This window comes from Zea mays, chromosome 1, assembly GCF_902167145.1.
Source record: "Zea mays cultivar B73 chromosome 1, Zm-B73-REFERENCE-NAM-5.0, whole genome shotgun sequence".
In the NCBI taxonomy this organism is placed as follows: Eukaryota; Viridiplantae; Streptophyta; class Magnoliopsida; order Poales; family Poaceae; genus Zea; species Zea mays.
This window is the reverse complement of record NC_050096.1, coordinates 277,704,936-277,723,605: the sequence shown is the minus strand read 5'-3', so window position 1 is coordinate 277,723,605 and position 18,670 is coordinate 277,704,936. Positions and strand designations below refer to the sequence as shown.

General features: G+C 51.2%; 1 protein-coding gene across 2 annotated transcripts; it reads left to right on the top strand.

The window, feature by feature from the left end:
• Positions 1-291: 291 nt before the first annotated feature.
• LOC100382501 (Sulfite exporter TauE/SafE family protein) lies at positions 292-16,771 on the top strand. Of its 2 annotated transcripts, none has more exons than XR_004849682.1 (12): positions 292-761; positions 903-1,062; positions 1,150-1,350; positions 1,468-1,529; positions 1,618-1,672; positions 1,810-1,874; positions 2,155-2,241; positions 2,509-2,559; positions 2,870-3,109; positions 15,170-15,273; positions 15,691-15,831; positions 16,211-16,771. XR_004849682.1 is itself a non-coding variant. In NM_001175238.1 (12 exons), exons 1-12 carry the CDS (start codon positions 555-557, stop codon positions 16,285-16,287), a joined length of 1,440 nt encoding a protein of 479 aa, NP_001168709.1. In that variant the 5' UTR covers positions 493-554; the 3' UTR covers positions 16,288-16,769. The 2 variants fall into 2 exon arrangements, 1 of the variants encoding a protein (NP_001168709.1); NM_001175238.1 differs by having other exon boundaries at positions 493-761; positions 15,170-15,263; positions 16,211-16,769.
• Positions 16,772-18,670: the final 1,899 nt, after the last annotated feature.

Sequence of the window (18,670 nt, the reverse complement as noted above, 5' to 3'; positions counted from 1 at the left end):
TGGAAGCACGAAGTTACGCAGTTACCCTCTTGGCGGAAAGGATGATGGCAATTACACGTGCGAAATCACCGTGCTGTGATTTTTTTACAGACCCCACATGCGAATGGCTACTGACAGGTTGATTAGCTGCAACCAGACAAGCGGGCGAGCGGGGCCAGTAGGCAGTAGCCATTACGGCGCCGGGGCCAGTAGGCAGTCGGAGTCGGCTGCCAACCCTTCTCATCATTCACTAAAAAACCCCGTTCGGTCCCACATTACATGACTCGCTTCGCTCGACTCTGCGGTTGCGGCCTGCGGGGCGATGCCAAAATCGAAACACGCCTCCCCCTCCTCGTCTGGCTCCCCGTGACCGATCTCGTAATCTCATCCGCACCCGCCTGGCCGCCTTGCCTAGCCTTGCCTGCTCTCCTCATGCCCTGGCCGCCGCCTATAAAAGAGCGAGGCGGAGGGGCAGGCGCCGGCCGTTCTTCTCTCTCCTTCTTCCTCGGTCCTCTCCTCTCCGCATTTCGGGCGGCCACTTGTGGCGGCGTAGCTAGCGTACTACAGCTCCCTGCATGGTGATGGAGGGGCGCACGGGCTCACTCTACGGCCGCCTCAACAAGAGCAGCACGCGGGGGTTCCTCGCCTACACCGCCGCCGGGGCTGCCTGCGCGGCTGTCCTCGCCTGCTTCGTGCTCTCCGCCGCGGACTCGCCGGCATCTGCGGCGCGCAACGATGGCGAGCGCCTCCGCCTGTCCTCGCGCTCACCGCGCGTCTGGCCCGTAAGCTGTTCGCTCCTTTGCCGCCTCCTCTACTGCGCACGGTTCGCGTGCTTGCCCTGCCCCTGCGTGCCTGATGCCGTGCTCACGTCATCCATCGGGATCGGGATGGTGTTTCCCCCCCGCTCTCTCTCCCTCTCCCAGGACCTCGCGTTCAACTGGCGGGTGGTGGTCGCCACCGTCGTCGGGTTCCTCGGTTCCGCGTTTGGCACCGTCGGCGGCGTCGGCGGAGGCGGGATCTTCGTGCCCATGCTCAACCTCGTCGTCGGCTTCGACACCAAATCCGCCGCCGCGCTCTCCAAATGTAAGTTACTGGCCTTTGCCGGTGCATGCATCTGCTGATTTGCTCCCTGACACGCGTGCGTGCTCGCCTGGTTCGGTTTGGGCGCAGGCATGATCATGGGGGCCTCGGCGTCATCAGTTTGGTACAACCTCCAGGTGTCGCACCCGACCAAGGAGGCGCCCGTCATCGACTACAAGCTCGCGTTGCTCTTCCAGCCCATGCTTATGCTCGGCATAACCATCGGCGTAGAGCTCAGCGTCATCTTCCCATACTGGCTAATCACTGTCCTCATTATAATCCTCTTCGTAGGTAATCATCGCTTGCCTTTAGCTTTTGGTGCCTACTGTTCTGTGCGCCCGTCCCGTGTACTGTGTAGTCACTGAGATGAAAACCTGTGCTGTATTCGTGTGGACCCATTCATTGCAGGCACCTCGTCGAGATCCTTCTACAAGGGCATTCTGATGTGGAGGGAGGAGTCCAGGATTCTGGTTGGTTCCTGTCACATTCGAAATGTTTGCTGTTGAATTATTGTATACTGACATCTGTTTTTGTTTACTCTATGTTGAATGATTGCAGATGGAGACACGCGGGCGAGAAGAGCAATCCAAGTCTACCTGCGCTGCAAGTGATGGTGAGAACTATTACAGCACTCACTGCATGATACTTTGGCATGCTTTGTTCATAGCGACTAGCATTAGTTGCTTGTACTTTGAGCTGATATTCATATTATGGACTAACATGTTGTGATCAAATATGAACTTGTTGCAGTGGTCATTGATCCCAGTTATGGGGAGCCCCTCCTGACTCAACCTCAGCCCAAGAAGTCTGCATGGGTAAGCTACAACCACTACAAGTTCCTAGCATTGGCATTTGTGACTTCCTAAGCAATTCTGGTTCTTCACGTAATCATATGTTATGAATGTGCTTTCAGATCCATTCATAATTGGTTGACAGGTCTTATTCAGATCCATTCAGTGATTCTTCTTGTATATATTAACATGGTTAGGGCCTAGGGTGATACTGATAGATGCTCTGAACATGCAAGAAAGCAATAAGAAACAAAAGAGTCACATGTCACCTATTCACAGGATTTTGTACCCTTTTTTATTTCAGGAGACTTTCATGTTCAATCTGAGGTGGAAGAATATCCTTGTGTTAATGTCTGTCTGGTCATTGTTCTTGGTGCTGCAAGTTCTCAAGGTCTACCTTCTACACTGAACTATTTTTTATAACTCCTATTTTAATATAGCCAATCTTCATAGCAATGATTGATGCCTCTGAAAGATAATGACCTCATTTCTCCCATACAAGTACAATCACTTTGGAATCAGTTACTTCTGTTGACTGTTCAAACCTAAGTTATTCTAGCCCGCATGTGCATACAATACTTTCAGTGGTCTTTTGACTCCTTTATCTCTTTTAGATGGAATTTGTTATTAACTGCAGCAAGTTTTTGAATACTTGCAGAATAATTCAAAATCATGCAGCTCTTTCTACTGGGTGATAAACGTTCTACAGGTAATGAAAAGCTCAATTTTGTGCTTCTATGTTCTTTAAACTGACATTATGCCTGCCTGTCAGGCTGTCTTTCCAGTTGTAATAGTAACCATTTGTTCTATTGCATTTGGGCAATCATTTTTTTTAAAAACATAAACCACACTAGCATATCCTTCAGCCACATTTTAAGCATATCTCAACTCTTCATTTAACATTAGCCCTTATTTTGTTGCAAACTGAAAGCGGGGTGTTGATTCTGTTATACATCACATTCATCAGAATTGAGATCCTTATCATTGATACCTTTTAACATTCTGCTAAATTCTTTTAGGTTCCAGTTGCGGTAAGTGTGTTCTTGTGGGAGGCCATGCAGTTATGTAGGGAGAGTCATGCACGACGTATGAATGGGAACCTGGAATGTGTGTGTGAGGCCTCTATTGAGTGGTCACCAGCACAACTGATCTTTTGTGCCTTTTGTGGCCTTCTCGGTGGGACTGTTGGTGGCCTTCTTGGATCTGGTGGTGGGTTCATCCTTGGCCCACTTCTTCTTGAGCTTGGGTGCATACCGCAGGTATTTAAGTTGCCTTGATTCCATGCTATTCTTGCCAGTCATTTTCAAAAGCTATCAAGCAGAATTATATGTTTTCATATATCTGTCATCTTGATGCTAATGCAGCACACAAAGCGCTTAGCTAGCCTTTTAATTGGCAGAGAACTTTTGGCAGGAGTCCTGATTATAATAACAAGGAACACCGTAAAAATATAGGATAAAGTCGACCCCTATACAGTTGGAATGGAAAACCCTAACCCTAACTAGGTTGGGAGTGCATATATATAAGCTGAGTAATTGGGCCAAGCCCATTACACTGAGGGTATGCAAGTAAATACACAGCACTAGCCCCGAAGCCCTAACAATACTCTAACATCCCCGCAGTCTTAACTCTATCCTGTACAGATGTTGAGACTGGATCGAAAGTCAGCGAAGACACTCAACGACAACCCCTTGGTGAAGATGTCGGCGAACCGCAGCGTGGTGGGGACGCTGAGAACCCGAACGTCACAATCGGCGACCCGCTCGCGGACAAAGTGCAGGTCGATCTCCACGTGCTTCATACGTTGATGTTGCACGAGATTGGTGGAGAGGTAGACCGCATTGACGTTGTCGCAGTAGACGAGGCTTGCGCGTTGGAGGGTTGTGGAGCTCGTGGAGAAGTTGGCGCAGTCAAGAGGCTTTTGCCACGCTGTTGGCCACATCGCGGTACTCGACCTCTACACTGGAGCGGGAGGCAACGGTCTGTCGCCTGGCGGCCTAGCAGACGAGGTTGCCGCCCAGGAACACGGCGTAACCAGAAGGCAAAGGTCAGCTTGTGGCGAAAAAGCCACTTGCCGGTGACCATGTTGGTGCCTGGTGGACGCGGTACTAGGTCCCAGGTGTGATTGGCCAACAGGGCCACGTACTCCTCCATAGCGGCCAGTGGGGGTCGACGAGGGCGGCGCGAATGGAGTAGGGGACCGGGGAGGCATTCGGAGGAGTTGCGGCTATGTCAGCCGGTCGACGGGGCAGAGAACGCCGGCTGCGCGACAAGTCACCATCGGCTGGACGTGCCTGGGTCGCGGTGGATGGCGACTCGGTGGTACACGGGAGGCTCAGTGCAGGTCGGCGGGGCCGAGGGAGTGCCCCGCTCGTGGCGGCGTTAGACGAGAGTAGGGTCGGCGAAGCGAGCCGCGCTCGTCGACGGGGGCGGGTTAGCAGGAGCCAAGGGAGCTGCCCGCCCGCGACGGCGGTAGACGAGGGCGGGGTCACGCATGGCGCAGGATGGGTCGACGAGGCCGCGCGTGGCTGGGCAACGGCGCAAGGCGGGGCGCCTGGGGTGGAGGGGGAATCGGATCGGACTCAAGGAGAGAGTTGAGATCGGTGGGTGGGGAAGGAGCCAGCAAGGGGACACACATCTTCGTCGAAAACAACGTGACGAGAGATAAGTATGCAGTAGGTGACGAGGTCAAGACATCGATACCCCATGTGGTCAGGGGAGTAACCGAGGAAGAGACAACGAGTGAGCGAGGAGATAGCTTATGGGGAGCGGTGGTGGAAGTGTTGGGATAGCAGGCACAACCGAACACATGGATTTGGTCGTAAGAGGGGGATGTGCCACACAGGGCAAAGTGGGGAGTGGGGTGGCTCACCGCCTTCGAGGGGAGGCGGTTGAGGAGATGTGTGGCGGTGTGCAGGGCCTCTGCCCAGTAGCTGGCAGGGAGAGACGCTAGGAAGAGAAGGCGACAGATCATGTTGGTGGTGGTGCGAATGATGTGTTCGACCCGGCCGTTCTAGGGAGAGGTAGGTGAAGGGGCACGAGAGACGCAACTGGACGCCATGGGTGAGGAAGAAGGATCGAGAGGTGTTGTCGTCGAACTCGTGGCCATTGTCACACTGGAGGGCACGGACCGGGCGACAGAACTAGGTGGAGACCCAGTCAAAGAAGTGGGTGAGGGTGGTGAACGTGTCGGACTTCAGCCGAAGAGGGAAAGTCCAAAGAAAATGGGAGTAGTCGTCCAGAATGACCAGGTAGTATTTGCAACCAGAGAGGCTGAGGACAGGAGAAGTCCAGAGATCACAGTGGACAAGATCAAAGGCCTGAATAGCCCGAGACATGGAAGTTGAAAAAGGAAGACGAGAGTGATGGCCAAGCTGGCAATCATTACAGAGGCGCTTAGAGGAGCCTCGAGTATAGGAGATGTCTGAGCGGCTGGAAAGTTGGGACATCACGTCAGGTCCAGGGTGCCCGAGACGACGATGCCAAATGGTGGAGGTGGTGGTAGTAACAAGAGCATGTGATGTGGCTACACTGGTAGGGAAGTAGAGGGCAAGTGAAGAGAGTAGAGGGGGCCGGAGCTATCACAACGAGCGAAGGGGATGAGTCAGACCAGGAGCAACAAGGACGTCGTTAGGTAGAATGGTTCCGGAAGAATCAATGCACCTACTGTTGTGATCGGGAGGGTGGAACTGTTGCCTACAATGATAGAGTTAGGATGTGAGGGGTGTAGTAGATGGGAGTGGAATAATGAGCTAGTGGTAGGAGTAGTGTGGAAGGAGGCTCCGGAGTCGGCCACCCAATCGGTGGGAGAGGGTGGCGAAGCCACGGGGTGCCATGGGAGGTGACAACAGGGTCTCGATCGCCAGGGAGGCAATCAGAGCTCTGGTGAAGACAAGCGGTCCAGGCACGTGGTGGCCCGCATGTGGGTGAAGCTTGACGTAGTCACAAAGGATAGGGTTCATGTCGGGATCGAGGGTCACTAAGGTGCCCCGGACAAGCTGGCCGTCGTGGAGGACACGCCTAGGCACGGGACCGGGGACAGTAGCCGCGACGGAGGTAGGAGTCCCCTGAGGCGAAACCAGAGGGGCAGAGAATGGTGGGACCTCGTAGAAGGATGGCAGGGGGCTGAGAAGAAGAGCACAGTCGGTTGGGGAAAGGCCGGCGTGCGCGCCATCTGGGAGAAGAGTGCTCGGTGGCCCAGCAACAACGACGTGCAAAAGAAGGGCACCAGGGTAGGCGATGGGGGCCGCCATGGAGGGAGCACCACAGGGGGCAGCGTGCTGGGGGAGGCCGGCGGTGGGAGGCACCGACGGGAAGGGGGGCGTCCAGTGCAAAGCACTAGGCGCGCGGTAGCGCGGGTCGGCGGCAGGCTGGCGGGGAAGACGCCAGGGAGTGGAGGGGGCTCATCGGTGGCAGCAGGCCAAGGCGGCGGTGATGACGCGAGCACGGCGGGATCCGACGGCGTTGATGGCGTGGACTCGCTGGTGATGGGTGGAATCCGGCGGGACGACGCGGATCCGGACGGCGGCGGGAAGGCACGGGGCAGGGGTGGGGCGCACGTGGCACGGGGCGGCCGCCCTAGGGTGCGTGCGGCTAGAGCCCGACGGCGGCCGACACGGCCAAAGGGGCTCTGGTAGCCTAGGGAAGGAGGGGGGCCGATGATCTCTGGGTTGGGGGTGCCGCCTGCTGTGGGGTGGGGTGGGAGGGGAATAGAGAGAAATTGGCTCTTGTACCAAGTTGGAATGTAAAACTCTAACCCTAACTGGGTTGGGAGTGCATATATATAAGTCGTGTAATTGGGCCAAGCCCATTACACTGAGGGTATGCAAGTAAATACACAGGGACTAGCCCCGAAACCGTAACAATACTCTAACAATTACCACTGCATTGTCACATACTATTATGAGACCATTGTGATGCATGGGAGTGTAAGGCAATGGTCAGGCCAGCAGACAAGCCCAAAGTGGGAATACAAGAATGTGACTTGTCGTTTCACATGCATAGGTAGGCATGTAAGCAAACTGTACTGAAAAGATCAACCTGATACCGCTTTGCTACTTAAGCACTTTCAATGATACCTTAGAGACAAAAACATATTTTTTCAATATTTAAATTGAACAGCTAATCTTGAGCGTATTTAGACTTGTTAATTTGGTAAATGTGGTTACACTTAGGTTTTGTTTGGTTCAGCTGTAGATTCCGGAAAGTTTCATTCTATCCGTGAGCTATAAAAAAACTGTTGTGAGCTGACAGTTATGGGAAGCTAAAATTTGTTTAGTTGAAACCATATTTTTTCAGTATTTAAATTGAACAGCTAATCTTGAGCGTATTTAGACTTGTTAATTTGGTAAATGTGGTTACACTTAGGTTTTGTTTGGTTCAGCTGTAGATTCCGGAAAGTTTCATTCTATCCGTGAGCTATAAAAAACTGTTGTGAGCTGACAGTTATGGGAAGCTAAAATTTGTTTAGTTGAAACCAGGGTTCACCATTTTGTTTTTACTGTTCCGAAATTTCATTTTGACCAAAAAATGACTTTTGTACTTTTAAATTTGGATTCGGAATAGAGCAAAAACCAGAGCGTAAAATGCTTCCCGCACCTGAGCGGGCATGAGAAATTTATCGATTTCTCGCCCTTTTCGCTCGAGAAATTGAACCCTGGTTGAAACAACTGTTAATTGTAGATTATGTAAGAGCATAGTAGTTTGGTAACATGGATGATAGGAATATGGAAAATCTAGGCTAGGAGCTGATTCTGAATTGAACTAGAGAAATCTATAGATTTTCAGAAATCTATTATGATGTTCAGCCGTTGTAAAATTTTGGTTGAGATTCCAGATGTTTGGCAGTGAATCTGGTTCAGAAAGCTGAACCAAACACACCCTTAGAGTCAATAAAAAATCTGTAGCATTTACAGTAAATCCCTTGGGGCTAAATTGATTACTTCTGATACATTGATTTGGGATTTTAATCTTTTTCTGTTGTGGCTGTTAGTAGAGGGACTCTAACTCTCATCAGAGGATGACACTATGAGTTGGGGCAATTTTCTGTTTATTTCTTCAAACACTACACAATGCCATACCCGTCTAAGGGTCGGGATACATATTTATAGCCCAAGGGGCTGCAGCATATGCTTCCTAGAGTTGCGAATATGCTGTCCTACAAACTGCACTAACCACTAGGTGCTGTTGTACTCTAGTCAAAAAGGAAAAACTGCAAACTGCAGCAAGCTGCTGTCCTCCAAAAGCTGAAACTGAAAAGGAGATGCCTGCAGGCTGTCCTCGCAGTCAAAAGACTGCTGTTGTGCTGCCTGCCGCACTCCTTGCTGTCTGCCGCAGTCCTTGCAGTCAAAAGCTGCTGCGCTGCTGCTGTCCTGCAGAGATGCTGTGCGGACTGCGGACTCAAAAGCTGCTGCGTTGCTGCTGTCCTGCAGCAGAGATGCTGTGCGGACTGCGGACTGTCCTCCACACATGACTTATTCCATCATTCTCCCCCTAAGTCTTGTGTGTCGCCTTGTGGGAAAGTTGAGCCATTCCGGACCTGGAGCAAAGCTCAACAAACTTAATCTTCCCAAGGGGCTTGGTGAGCAGGTCTGCAAGCTGATCCTTGGTGTTGATGTAGCGCGCCTTGATGCTCCCTTCTGCCAAGCAGTCTCGGATGAAGTGGTATCTCAGCCGGATGTGCTTGCTCCGTTCATGGAACACGGGGTTCTTGGCCAATGCCAGAGCGGACTGGCTGTCCACCCTGAGTTCCACCGCTCCAGTGTCTCTCCCGAGGAGATCACCGAGCAGTCGAGCCAGCCAGAGTGCCTGAGTCGAAGCAGTGGACGCCGCTATGTACTCGGCCTCGCAGCTGGACATGGCCACCACCTGCTGCTTGACCGACTGCCAGCTAATGAGGCACTTGCCGAGGAAGAAGAGGATCCCGCTTGTGCTCTTGCTAGTGTCGATGTCGCCGGCGTGGTCGCTGTCGCTGTACCCGACAAGGTGTGCCTCCCCAGGGCACCTCGGGTAGTAGAGACCGTGGTCGAGAGTCCCCGCAACATAGCGGATGATCCTCTTCACAGCCTGCTCATGCTCCGTCGTCGGTCGCTGCAAGAACCGACTAACGTAGCCGACGGAGTATGCCAAGTCAGGTCGTGTGTGGACGAGGTAGCGAAGGCTCCCCACAAGACGCCGGTACTGAGTAGCATCCACCTCCTCCGTCGTGCTGTCGCGACTCAGCTTCAGCCTCTCCTCCATCGGAGTGAGAGCTGGGTTGCAGTCGGTGAGCCCAGCCAGCTCAACAATGCGCCTGGCATAGGCGGTCTGGCGAAGTGTGATCCCGGAGTCTCCCTGGTGCACCTCAATCCCCAGGTAGAAGGAGAGATGCCCCAGGTCACTCATTTGGAAGGTGGCCTTCATCTCTTCCTTGAACGCTGCCACCTCTGCATCCTTGGCGCCGGTGATCACCAAGTCGTCGACGTAGACACCCACCAGCAGGGCATTATCTCCATTGCCCCGCCGATAGATGGCCGCCTCGTGCGGGCTTGGCATGAAGCCCATCCTCTTGAGCGTGGAATCCAGCTTGGCATTCCACGCCCTTGGTGCCTGTCGCAAGCCGTAGAGAGCCTTGCGCAGGCGCAACACCTTGCCCTCCTTGCCAGGGATCGCAAAACCTGGCGGCTGGTGTACATAGACCTCCTCCTTTAAGTCGCCGTTAAGAAACGCCGACTTGACATCCATGTGATGAACATGCCAGCCCTCCAGGGCTGCCAGCGCAAGGAGGAGTCGCACGGATTCCATCCGTGCTACAGGGGCGAAGGCATCGTCGAAGTCGATCCCCTCCTGCTGCAAGAAACCGCGTGCCACCAAGCGAGCCTTATGCTTGACGATGGCGCCGGCTTCATCCCTCTTCAGTTTGAACACCCACTTAAGGGTGATCGCGCGATGACCATGAGGGAGATCAGCGAGCTCCCAAGTGCGGTTCGTCTCAACCGCGTCCATCTCCGACTGCATCGCGGCACGCCAAGCCGCATGTTGCTCGGCCTCCGCGAAAGACCGAGGCTCACCATCGTCGCATGCAAGATGCAACTCTCCTGCCAGAATACGAGATGCAGGGCCTGGCACCGACGGGTCGATGAGAAGGCCCTCCACCCTTCGATACCGCAACGGCTCGCCGTCGTAGCACGCGTCGACGCGCTCCTCGTCGCGGGACAGAGGGGTCACGAGCTCCACTGGGTCGTGCTCGACACGAGCTGGTGTCGGAGAGGACGTTCCCGGAGAGGGTACCGTCGGTGCTGGAGTACGTGGTGGCGAAGAGCTCGCTGTAGCCGGAGTCGTGGCTGGAGTGCGTGGTGGTGAAGAGCTCGTTGTAGCAGGAGCTGGAGAGTGTGGCGCTGGAGTCGGTGGAGACTTGGGGGCTGGGGTAGACCTGCTCGGAGAAGAGTTGCCTACTCCCCCAGCTCCCTCAAAGTGGACGTACTCGATGGTGAAGTCGTACGTCGGAGTCGTGCCGTCGTCCACCGCCTTGTCCCACGCCCATCCTCGCCCTTCGTCGAACACTACGTCGCGCGCCGTGCGCACACGCTGTGTTCTTGGGTCAAGGATGCGGTAGGCCTTCGAGCCCTCCGCGTAGCCAATGAACACCCCCGGGGTGCTCCTATCGTCGAGCTTGCTGATGTGGCCAAGCTCCTTGGTGAACGCGAGGCAGCCGAAGACCCGTAGATGAGAGACCGCCGGCTTGCGCCCATGCCAAGCCTCGTACGGTGTCATCCCGTTGAGAGCCTTGGTGGGCGAGCGGTTGAGGATGTAAACCGCTGTCACCACCGCCTCTCCCCAGAAGACAGCTGGCATTCCTCTCTGCTTGAGGAGAGCCCGAGCCATCCCCACAACCGTCTGGTTGCGTCGCTCGACGACGCCGTTCTGCTGCGGGCTGTACGGCGCGGAGTAGTGGCGCTGAACGCCCTCATCCGCGCAGTACGACGCGAACTCAGCCGCCGTGAATTCGCCACCGTTGTCGGTGCGCAGCACGCGCAGCTTGCGGCCGCACTCCGCCTCCGCAGCGACCTGCACACGCCTGATGGCGTTCGCAGCCTCTCCCTTGCTGCCAAGGATCATCACCCACATGTAGCGGGAGAGATCGTCGACGAGCAGCAAGAAGTAGCGTCGTCCTCCTGGTGTGGCTGGTGTCACCGGGCCACACAAGTCCCCATGCACGAGCTCGAGCCTCTCCTTGGCTCGGAAGCTCGACTGTTGGGGAAAGGGGAGCCGTCTCTGCTTTGTCAACACGCAGACATCGCAGAATTGCTCCACATGGTCAAGGCACGGCAGGCCTCGTACCATCTCCTTGGCACTGAGCCGCTTCAGGGCCTCGAAGTTAAGGTACCCGAAGCGCTCGTGCCACTGCCATGCCCCGTCGTCTCGACGAGCAGCAAGACAGCAAGGTTGTGCCACCTTCACATTGAGGATGTAAAGCCGATTTGCACTCCTGCGTACCTTGGCAAGAAGGCGACGAGAGGGATCCCAGATCCTCATGACTCCGTGCTCAACCTCCACGCGCGAACCGTTCTCATCCAGCTGTCCCAAGCTGATGATAGAGTTCCTCAACGCGGGGATGTAGTAGACTCCGGTGAGCAGCCTGTGCTCACCAGACGCGGCGGTGAAGACGACTGAGCCGGCGCCCTTGATCTCTACGCCGGAGGCGTCCCCAAACTTGACGGAGCCTCGGACGCTAGAGTCAAGCTCGGTGAAGAACTCCCGTCGGCCGGTCATGTGATGAGTGGCGCCGGTGTCGAGGCACCATCCTTCGATCATGTCCTTGTTGGAGCCGTCGCCGAGGAAAGCGCGTGCTTTCGACTCATCAAGGTGGAGGAGTGCCGCTGCGGCCGGTGCCGCTGGAGATGGCTCGATGCTTGCATGTGCCAGGAGCAGGGCCTCCTCCTCCGCCTCCGCCTGTGCGACGTTGGCCTGGCCACGTCGTGGCTGCCGACAATCCCTGGCCCAGTGGCCAAGCTTGCCGCAGTTGTGGCAGCCGTCGTCTCGTGCCGGCTTCTTGTTGCCGACGGCGCCGCCTTGGGCACCTCTACGAACACCACCCTCAGCATGTCCTCGCGCCCCGGCCTGGGCGCCTCCACGCGGCTTGCGCGGCTTGCCGCGTTTGCGGCCTCGTGTCGAGGAGGAGGACTCCCCCTTCTTCTTGTCACCCTGGCAGGCCTCCCACTGTTCCCGAGTGAGATGTAGCTTCCCGCCGATAGTGATAGGCCCAGAGAGAGCCTGTGGTTCGTCGCCGTCGACCACCTTGAGGCGACCAATCGCCTCTTCGATCGTCATCGTGGAGAGGTCTAGCAGAGACTCGATCGAGCGAGCAATCTGCCTGTACTTCTCGGGGATGCAACGGAAGAGCTTCTCAACAGCTCTCTCCTCATCGTAGGTGTCGTCGCCGAACTGCACCATCTTCTGCAACAGAGTGTTGAGGCGGAGAGCAAAGTCATCAACATCCTCACCTGGCTTGAAGGCCAGGTTCTCCCACTCCTTGCGAAGTGCCTGCAGTGTGGTCTTGCGGGCACGATCGCTGCCGATGCGGGTCGCAGCGATGGCGTCCCAGGCCTCCTTGGCAGTCCGCTTCTGGGAAAGCGAAAACTGCATCTCGGGCGGGACTGCAGCAATGAGAGCATCCAGCGCCCGCCGATCCTCGTGGTAGTCGACGTCGTCGTAACGAACTGCTTCCCACATGTGGCGAACCTGGAGCCGTACCCTCATCACCGCGGCCCACTCGACGTAGTTGGTCTTGGTGAGGGTAGGCCACCCACCGCCGGAACCGATGTCCCTGACAATGGCCTGGGCCATGCGGCGACCATGGTACCGATCCGGGGAGGGAGAACCGCGCCGCCTGTAGAGGCCGCGATCTCCGTCGACTCGGTCGCCGCCGCCGGGAGCACCGCCGGCGCGTCTATGCCCGTCTGGGCTACCGCCGCGTGCGCCCCTGCCTGGAGCGCCGTCAGCGTGTCGGCGCCTATCCGGGCTGCCGCCACGCGCGCCCCCATGGGGATGCGCGGCTGCCCACTGTGCCGCCTGCTCTCGCGCTGCTTCCCTCGCCAGCCTGAGCTCTTCGTCGGTGTTGTCGTCGACAGAAGCAGAGCTGCCTGCTCTACTGCCGCGCAGAACCTCGAGCTCTGTTGCCGCCGCACGTGCAGCATCCGCCGCCTCCGCTGCTTCTACTTCCGCTCTCGCCGCTGCCAGTTCCGCCGCCGCCAACCGTGCTGCCCTCGCCGCTGTCGCTGCAGCCGCTGCTGCTGCTCGCTCGCGTTCTTGTGCCGCGGCGACCTCGGCCTCCTGCTGGCGCCGCGCACTCGAAGTGACCGAGCGTAGGGACATGGTGGGCTAGTGAGGGGTCGCTGCGAGTGGAAGAGGTTGTCTCAGACGAAAGGCTGCTCGTCTGAGCAGGAGAGGAAGGAACAGTTGGAGCTCTTGCCAATTGTTTGGCTCTGATACCAATTGTTAGTAGAGGGACTCTAACTCTCATCAGAGGATGACACTATGAGTTGGGGTAATTTTCTGTTTATTTCTTCAAACACTACACAATGCCATACCCGTCTAAGGGTCGGGATACATATTTATAGCCCAAGGGGCTGCAGCATATGCTTCCTAGAGTTGCGAATATGCTGTCCTACAAACTGCACTAACCACTAGGTGCTGTTGTACTCTAGTCAAAAAGGAAAAACTGCAAACTGCAGCAAGCTGCTGTCCTCCAAAAGCTGAAACTGAAAAGGAGATGCCTGCAGGCTGTCCTCGCAGTCAAAAGACTGCTGCTGTGCTGCCTGCCGCAGTCCTTGCTGTCTGCCGCAGTCCTTGCAGTCAAAAGCTGCTGCGCTGCTGCTGTCCTGCAGAGATGCTGTGCGGACTGCGGACTCAAAAGCTGCTGCGTTGCTGCTGTCCTGCAGCAGAGATGCTGTGCGGACTGCGGACTGTCCTCCACACATGACTTATTCCATCAGTGGCTGCCACTTTCATGCAGCAGTGCCTAAGATGTTAAAGTTTCCGCTGTTTTTTTACCACAATTGTAACATTTTATTCTAAGAAGCATCATGCCATCATAAACTAAACTAATCATTGATGTTAGATATATATTCCCATATATATCATTATTTTATACCTTCTGCCATAAATTATTAGTTACCTACTTCACAGGATTGTTGATTCATCAATTGTATCACACAGTAGTAAATTGTGAATTCAAGTCTAAGATGTTGATCTGTGACATGCATTAGGTGCACTGTACTGACAAAACAAATAGGACTATATAATTTAGATTCTTGTGTCTTGCCCAAGTTTGCTCTGTGAGTGTTACAAACAAGGCCATGAAGTATTGTTCTCCTGTTTTAGATTCCTGCCATCATAAACAAGGCCAACAAGGCGCCATCATAAAAAAATGTTATTGTTGCCCTTGATGTCTTATTTATGAATATGTCCCTTATCACCTCGAATCTAATTCAGGAAGCTCTCCTGTTGTTCCCGTTGGAATGCAAAATGCCCTTTGGTAATAATGATAAAATTTGCCTCTGGCATGGTCTAGAATGCACCCCTATAATTTGCCTGATTCTATATATCATCAGAAAAGAAAGGGAGGAGGTAGCATCTGCTACTCTTCCTGGGATCAGCTAGCTAGGACTTGCCGACTTGGTATTAACCCCCATGTGATCTTTTATAGTTTATTGGCCTACATGGCTTACATGTTAAGCCTTTATGGAAGAAAAGTGTGAATGACTGAATGTGGTTATTTGTGGTGCTATCTTTTTTTTTTCTAACACTGCTGCATCCAGATTCTCATTCATGTAGTAGTGTTTGGATGTTGAATGCAATGTACGATGGTCAGAACCTGGACAAGCGAATTCACAATATAGAGTTGCAGTACAGTTATCTCTACAACTTTGAAATGGTTAATCGGCCAATTAGTATTTTCTTTTCCATTGGGCAGCCCAAGATTTTGTAATGGATACCTTTCTTGCATTGTGTAAGTTGAGCAAACTGTGCATTTACTGTATGAGAGTTTGGTCAATCTGATAAAGCCCAGTTGATTATCAGTGGTAATATATCAAAGCTACTATTCACACTATATGGCCAAATAGTATTTTATTTTTCATTGGGCAATCCTAGATTTTGGAATGAATACCTTGCACTGTGTAACTTGAGCTACCGTGCATTTACCATGTGAGAGAGTTTGGTCAATCTGATAAAGCCCTGTTGATTCATCAGTGGTAATATATCAGTGTACTATTACACTTTATAGCTTTATGTAATTTTATAAGAACCGTGATGTCACATCACATTCCATTGTCTGGCAGGTGGCAAGTGCAACAGCAACATTCGTGATGATGTTCTCCTCCTCCCTCTCTGTGGTGGAGTTTTACTTCCTGCACAGATTCCCCCTGCCTTTTGGTAAATCCATGTTAGAAATCTCTGAAGCCACGTTTGTTTCGTTGAAATTGAATTCTATTCTAATAATCATAATTTAAACACAAACTAATTAAGTTAATATATCTGTATATGTAATATATTTGTATATTATCCTAAATGATATGAGAGAGATAGTTATACATTACCATTATACTATAGAGAAATAAGTAGAAGAGAGTGTTATAAGTTGTATATTAGAAAAACAGCATACAAATCAATTTCCATTTCTCACCCCCATGAATTTGATATAGTCTTATATAAAAATTTTGGAAAGTTATGAAATGTCACGTTCTAAAGAAATAACCTACTCTATTAGTTAGATTCCAATTCCTCAAAATGTAGACGTTTTCATAAGTGTGATTGTTATATGGTAACGAGTTAATAACTTGCACTGTTTCTCTATCTGCAGCTGGCTACCTCATCTTCATTTCCATATTGGCTGGATTCTGGGGCCAGTGTTTGGTTAGGAAGATCGTGCATGTGCTCAAGAGAGCATCGCTTATTGTCTTCATCCTCTCCTCTGTTATCTTCGTCAGTGCTCTTACGATGGGTATGAACCTATTGATAACTCATTGACTTGCTACTTAGCTTTAAACTTGGCAAATTGCTAACCTGATACCGCTCCAAGTTGAATTGAACTAAACGTACCGGTGTTGCTTAAATTGAACTAAACGTACCGGTGTTGCTTAAATTGATTTTGCAATTATAGCATGCATCCTTGAGAAAAATAATCTTAAGGAATACTCACTCCATTCTCCGTTCTTTTTTATTTGTCACGTTTTAGTTCATTTTAAAAAATGAACTAACGGACGACAAATATTCGAGAACGGATGTAGCATTATATTAGCTCTTTTACTTGTTTCGTCTAAATCAATCTAGTTTGATTTTTAACTTCTCTCCTAATGGCCTCTTGTTTCGGTGAGTTTCAGGTGTCGTTGGAACCCAGAAGAGCATTTCGATGATCAACAATCACGAATATATGGGGTTCCTCAACTTCTGCGAGTAACTCAAACACCATCAGACTGTCGATCCGTCCGGGAGAATCCAGGCCAATGCCTAATTGACCTCATCTCCCTCAAAATCTAGAAGAATAAAGTCGCCGAGTATGTGCACAAGTTAGCTCCTCGCCAACATGTGCGCATTTAGACCGACAGAGTCGCTGTAGTGAATTCAGCTCGTGTTAGCTCCTGGCTAACGAGCTGACCATACGGCTTTAGTTTTGTGAAGTGGGCGCGATTTCGTCATGTCATGCATGTGTTAGCTCCTGGCTAACCTGCAAATGCGTGTGTTGGTGCAGGTTTTTGTCACGTCTGCGTCAGCTCCTGGCTGACCAGCAGTTGTTTGTCGTTCATTCTCTGCGTCAGCTCCTGGCTGACCAGCAGTTATTTGTTGTTCATTCTTGCGCTAGCACCAGGCTAGGCTGCAAAACTGCAAATATTTGTTGCATGGAACATTGTAAATATCAGTCAATTCCCATTCTGTTTGTGCAAGCCGAGTGCGTTTCAAGCCGTATTTCCGTGAAAATCAGAACATGTTCGCTGCGGCTTCCACCGACTTCTGTTTTTTCTACAGTATTTTTATTATAGCTAAAGCAGTCCAAACAGCTTTAATCTGTCTCTTTGAGTGAAGATGCTGTTTTGGACCTAAAATATGATGGATCGAAATCATATAAAGCACTGGCAATTGTTTGTTTACTGTAACACATGTACTAAGGTAAAGCGGCGCTACAAACCCTTGCAAATGAGTTAATTAAGAAGAATGGTCCTTAAGATTTACGATGGTTGAGGTGAGGTGCAGCATGGGTGACATTCCAGCCTGCATAGAGGCTGTGAGACGATTGGCCGGAACGTGGCTTCGCCTCAAAGAGAGGCCAGGGTGGGCTTCCGTCTCCTTCGTGGACTAGCATTTTCATTGAACGTAAGTGGGTGTCTCCCCCCGGATCGCTCCACATCATGTACACTGTTGAGTTTTTGGTAACGGCTATTTTTAGTAATTTGACCGTTGAAAATGATCATTACCTGGGTGCAATTGATACCTACTCACTCCCTCTCTTCCCTATCTTAAGATCACGAAAGTTTATACTAAGTCAAAATTTTGAAACTTTTATCATTAATAACAAAATATTCATAAACATTGACTAAATAAAAATAAAACTATTATATTTATTATTAAAACATCTAGCACAATATATAATTTCTTTAAGTAAAAAATAATTATTTTTGTAGATATTGTTGTCAAAGTTTCAAAACTTTAACTTAGGACAAACCTTCGTTACCTTAAGATATGGAACATGGGTCACCGTAATGCTCTGTGTGTATCAGATGTGGTACTGGACAAGATCATCATATGTATGGGTGCTCAGTATGACCCATTTTATATTTTAGGCATAGCTTTTAGATTTAAACTCTGACCTTGATGACCTTGAACTTTTTGAAAAGCTAATAAAAAGCTCTACCGCCCAAAGTTGAAGCCATGTTAATTGGAGCAGATTTGAGCACTAGCACCGGACATGTTTGGTGTGTTTTTCAACATGGCCCATTTTTCGTATTTCAAGCATAATTTAGCGTTGAACTTCAATTTTGATGATCTTAGACTTTTTAGAAAGCTAGTGAAAAGATCTACATATCAGATATGAATCCATATCAATTTGAGCAGATCCAAAATCGTGAGTCACTTCCAATTTAGCCACCTCTTTGTCTCAACTTTAGTAACTTCACTTTTGTTTGTGTCTTTGCATCCAGACTTCTACTTCTTGGTGTATTTGACTCTTGACATGTCTTGTAGGTATTCAACATGACTTTCCTAAGTCCAAGTCCACCTTACATCCGATTGAACTATACCTTGTATACTAGCAAAGAATATTAGTCTAAATGGTCATACATCAAATACCAAAAATCTAATAATCAAATAGGCTACAATCCATTTCTCTTACACACCCCTAGTTGTTAGAAGTGAGGATAGACACCTCAAATCCCTTAGTGCTTGCGCGTACCATTGTAGTTGTACCAGAAGGGGGTTGTATCTTGTAATATCATACTAATTGCATTTGTGGTGTGGTTGTCACAATGTATTACAGGGAACGAAGTCAACAATATTTCTGCTGGAAGCTTGATAGTGGAGACAACGGAGAGCATCCGAGAGAGATCGAAACTGAAGCACCACTTGTGTGTGGAGAAGGCCTGGGACTATCTATGGTGTTACTTGGCTAGGAGCTTGGCTCTCGTGTGTGCTTCCTTTGCGTGGGGCTCCAACAAAGGCTAGTAAGAAGCTTGCACACTTCTTGATACTTTGGTAAAAATATCAGCGCATCAACGGGAGTTTGTATCTCTACTATATGTAAGCCTTCACATTTATATTGTTACCTTAGTTACACGTTTTACCTTTCCTAA

Excerpts from the sequence above, each read along its gene's own strand:
- LOC100382501 (NM_001175238.1), top strand. The coding sequence starts at position 555 with ATGGTGATGGAGGGGCGCACGGGCTCACTCTACGGCCGCCTCAACAAG. Across the intron at positions 1,530-1,617 it reads GGGAGGAGTCCAGGATTCTG|ATGGAGACACGCGGGCGAGA; the intron begins GTTGGTTCCTGT and ends GAATGATTGCAG. Across the intron at positions 3,110-15,169 it reads AGCTTGGGTGCATACCGCAG|GTGGCAAGTGCAACAGCAAC; the intron begins GTATTTAAGTTG and ends ATTGTCTGGCAG.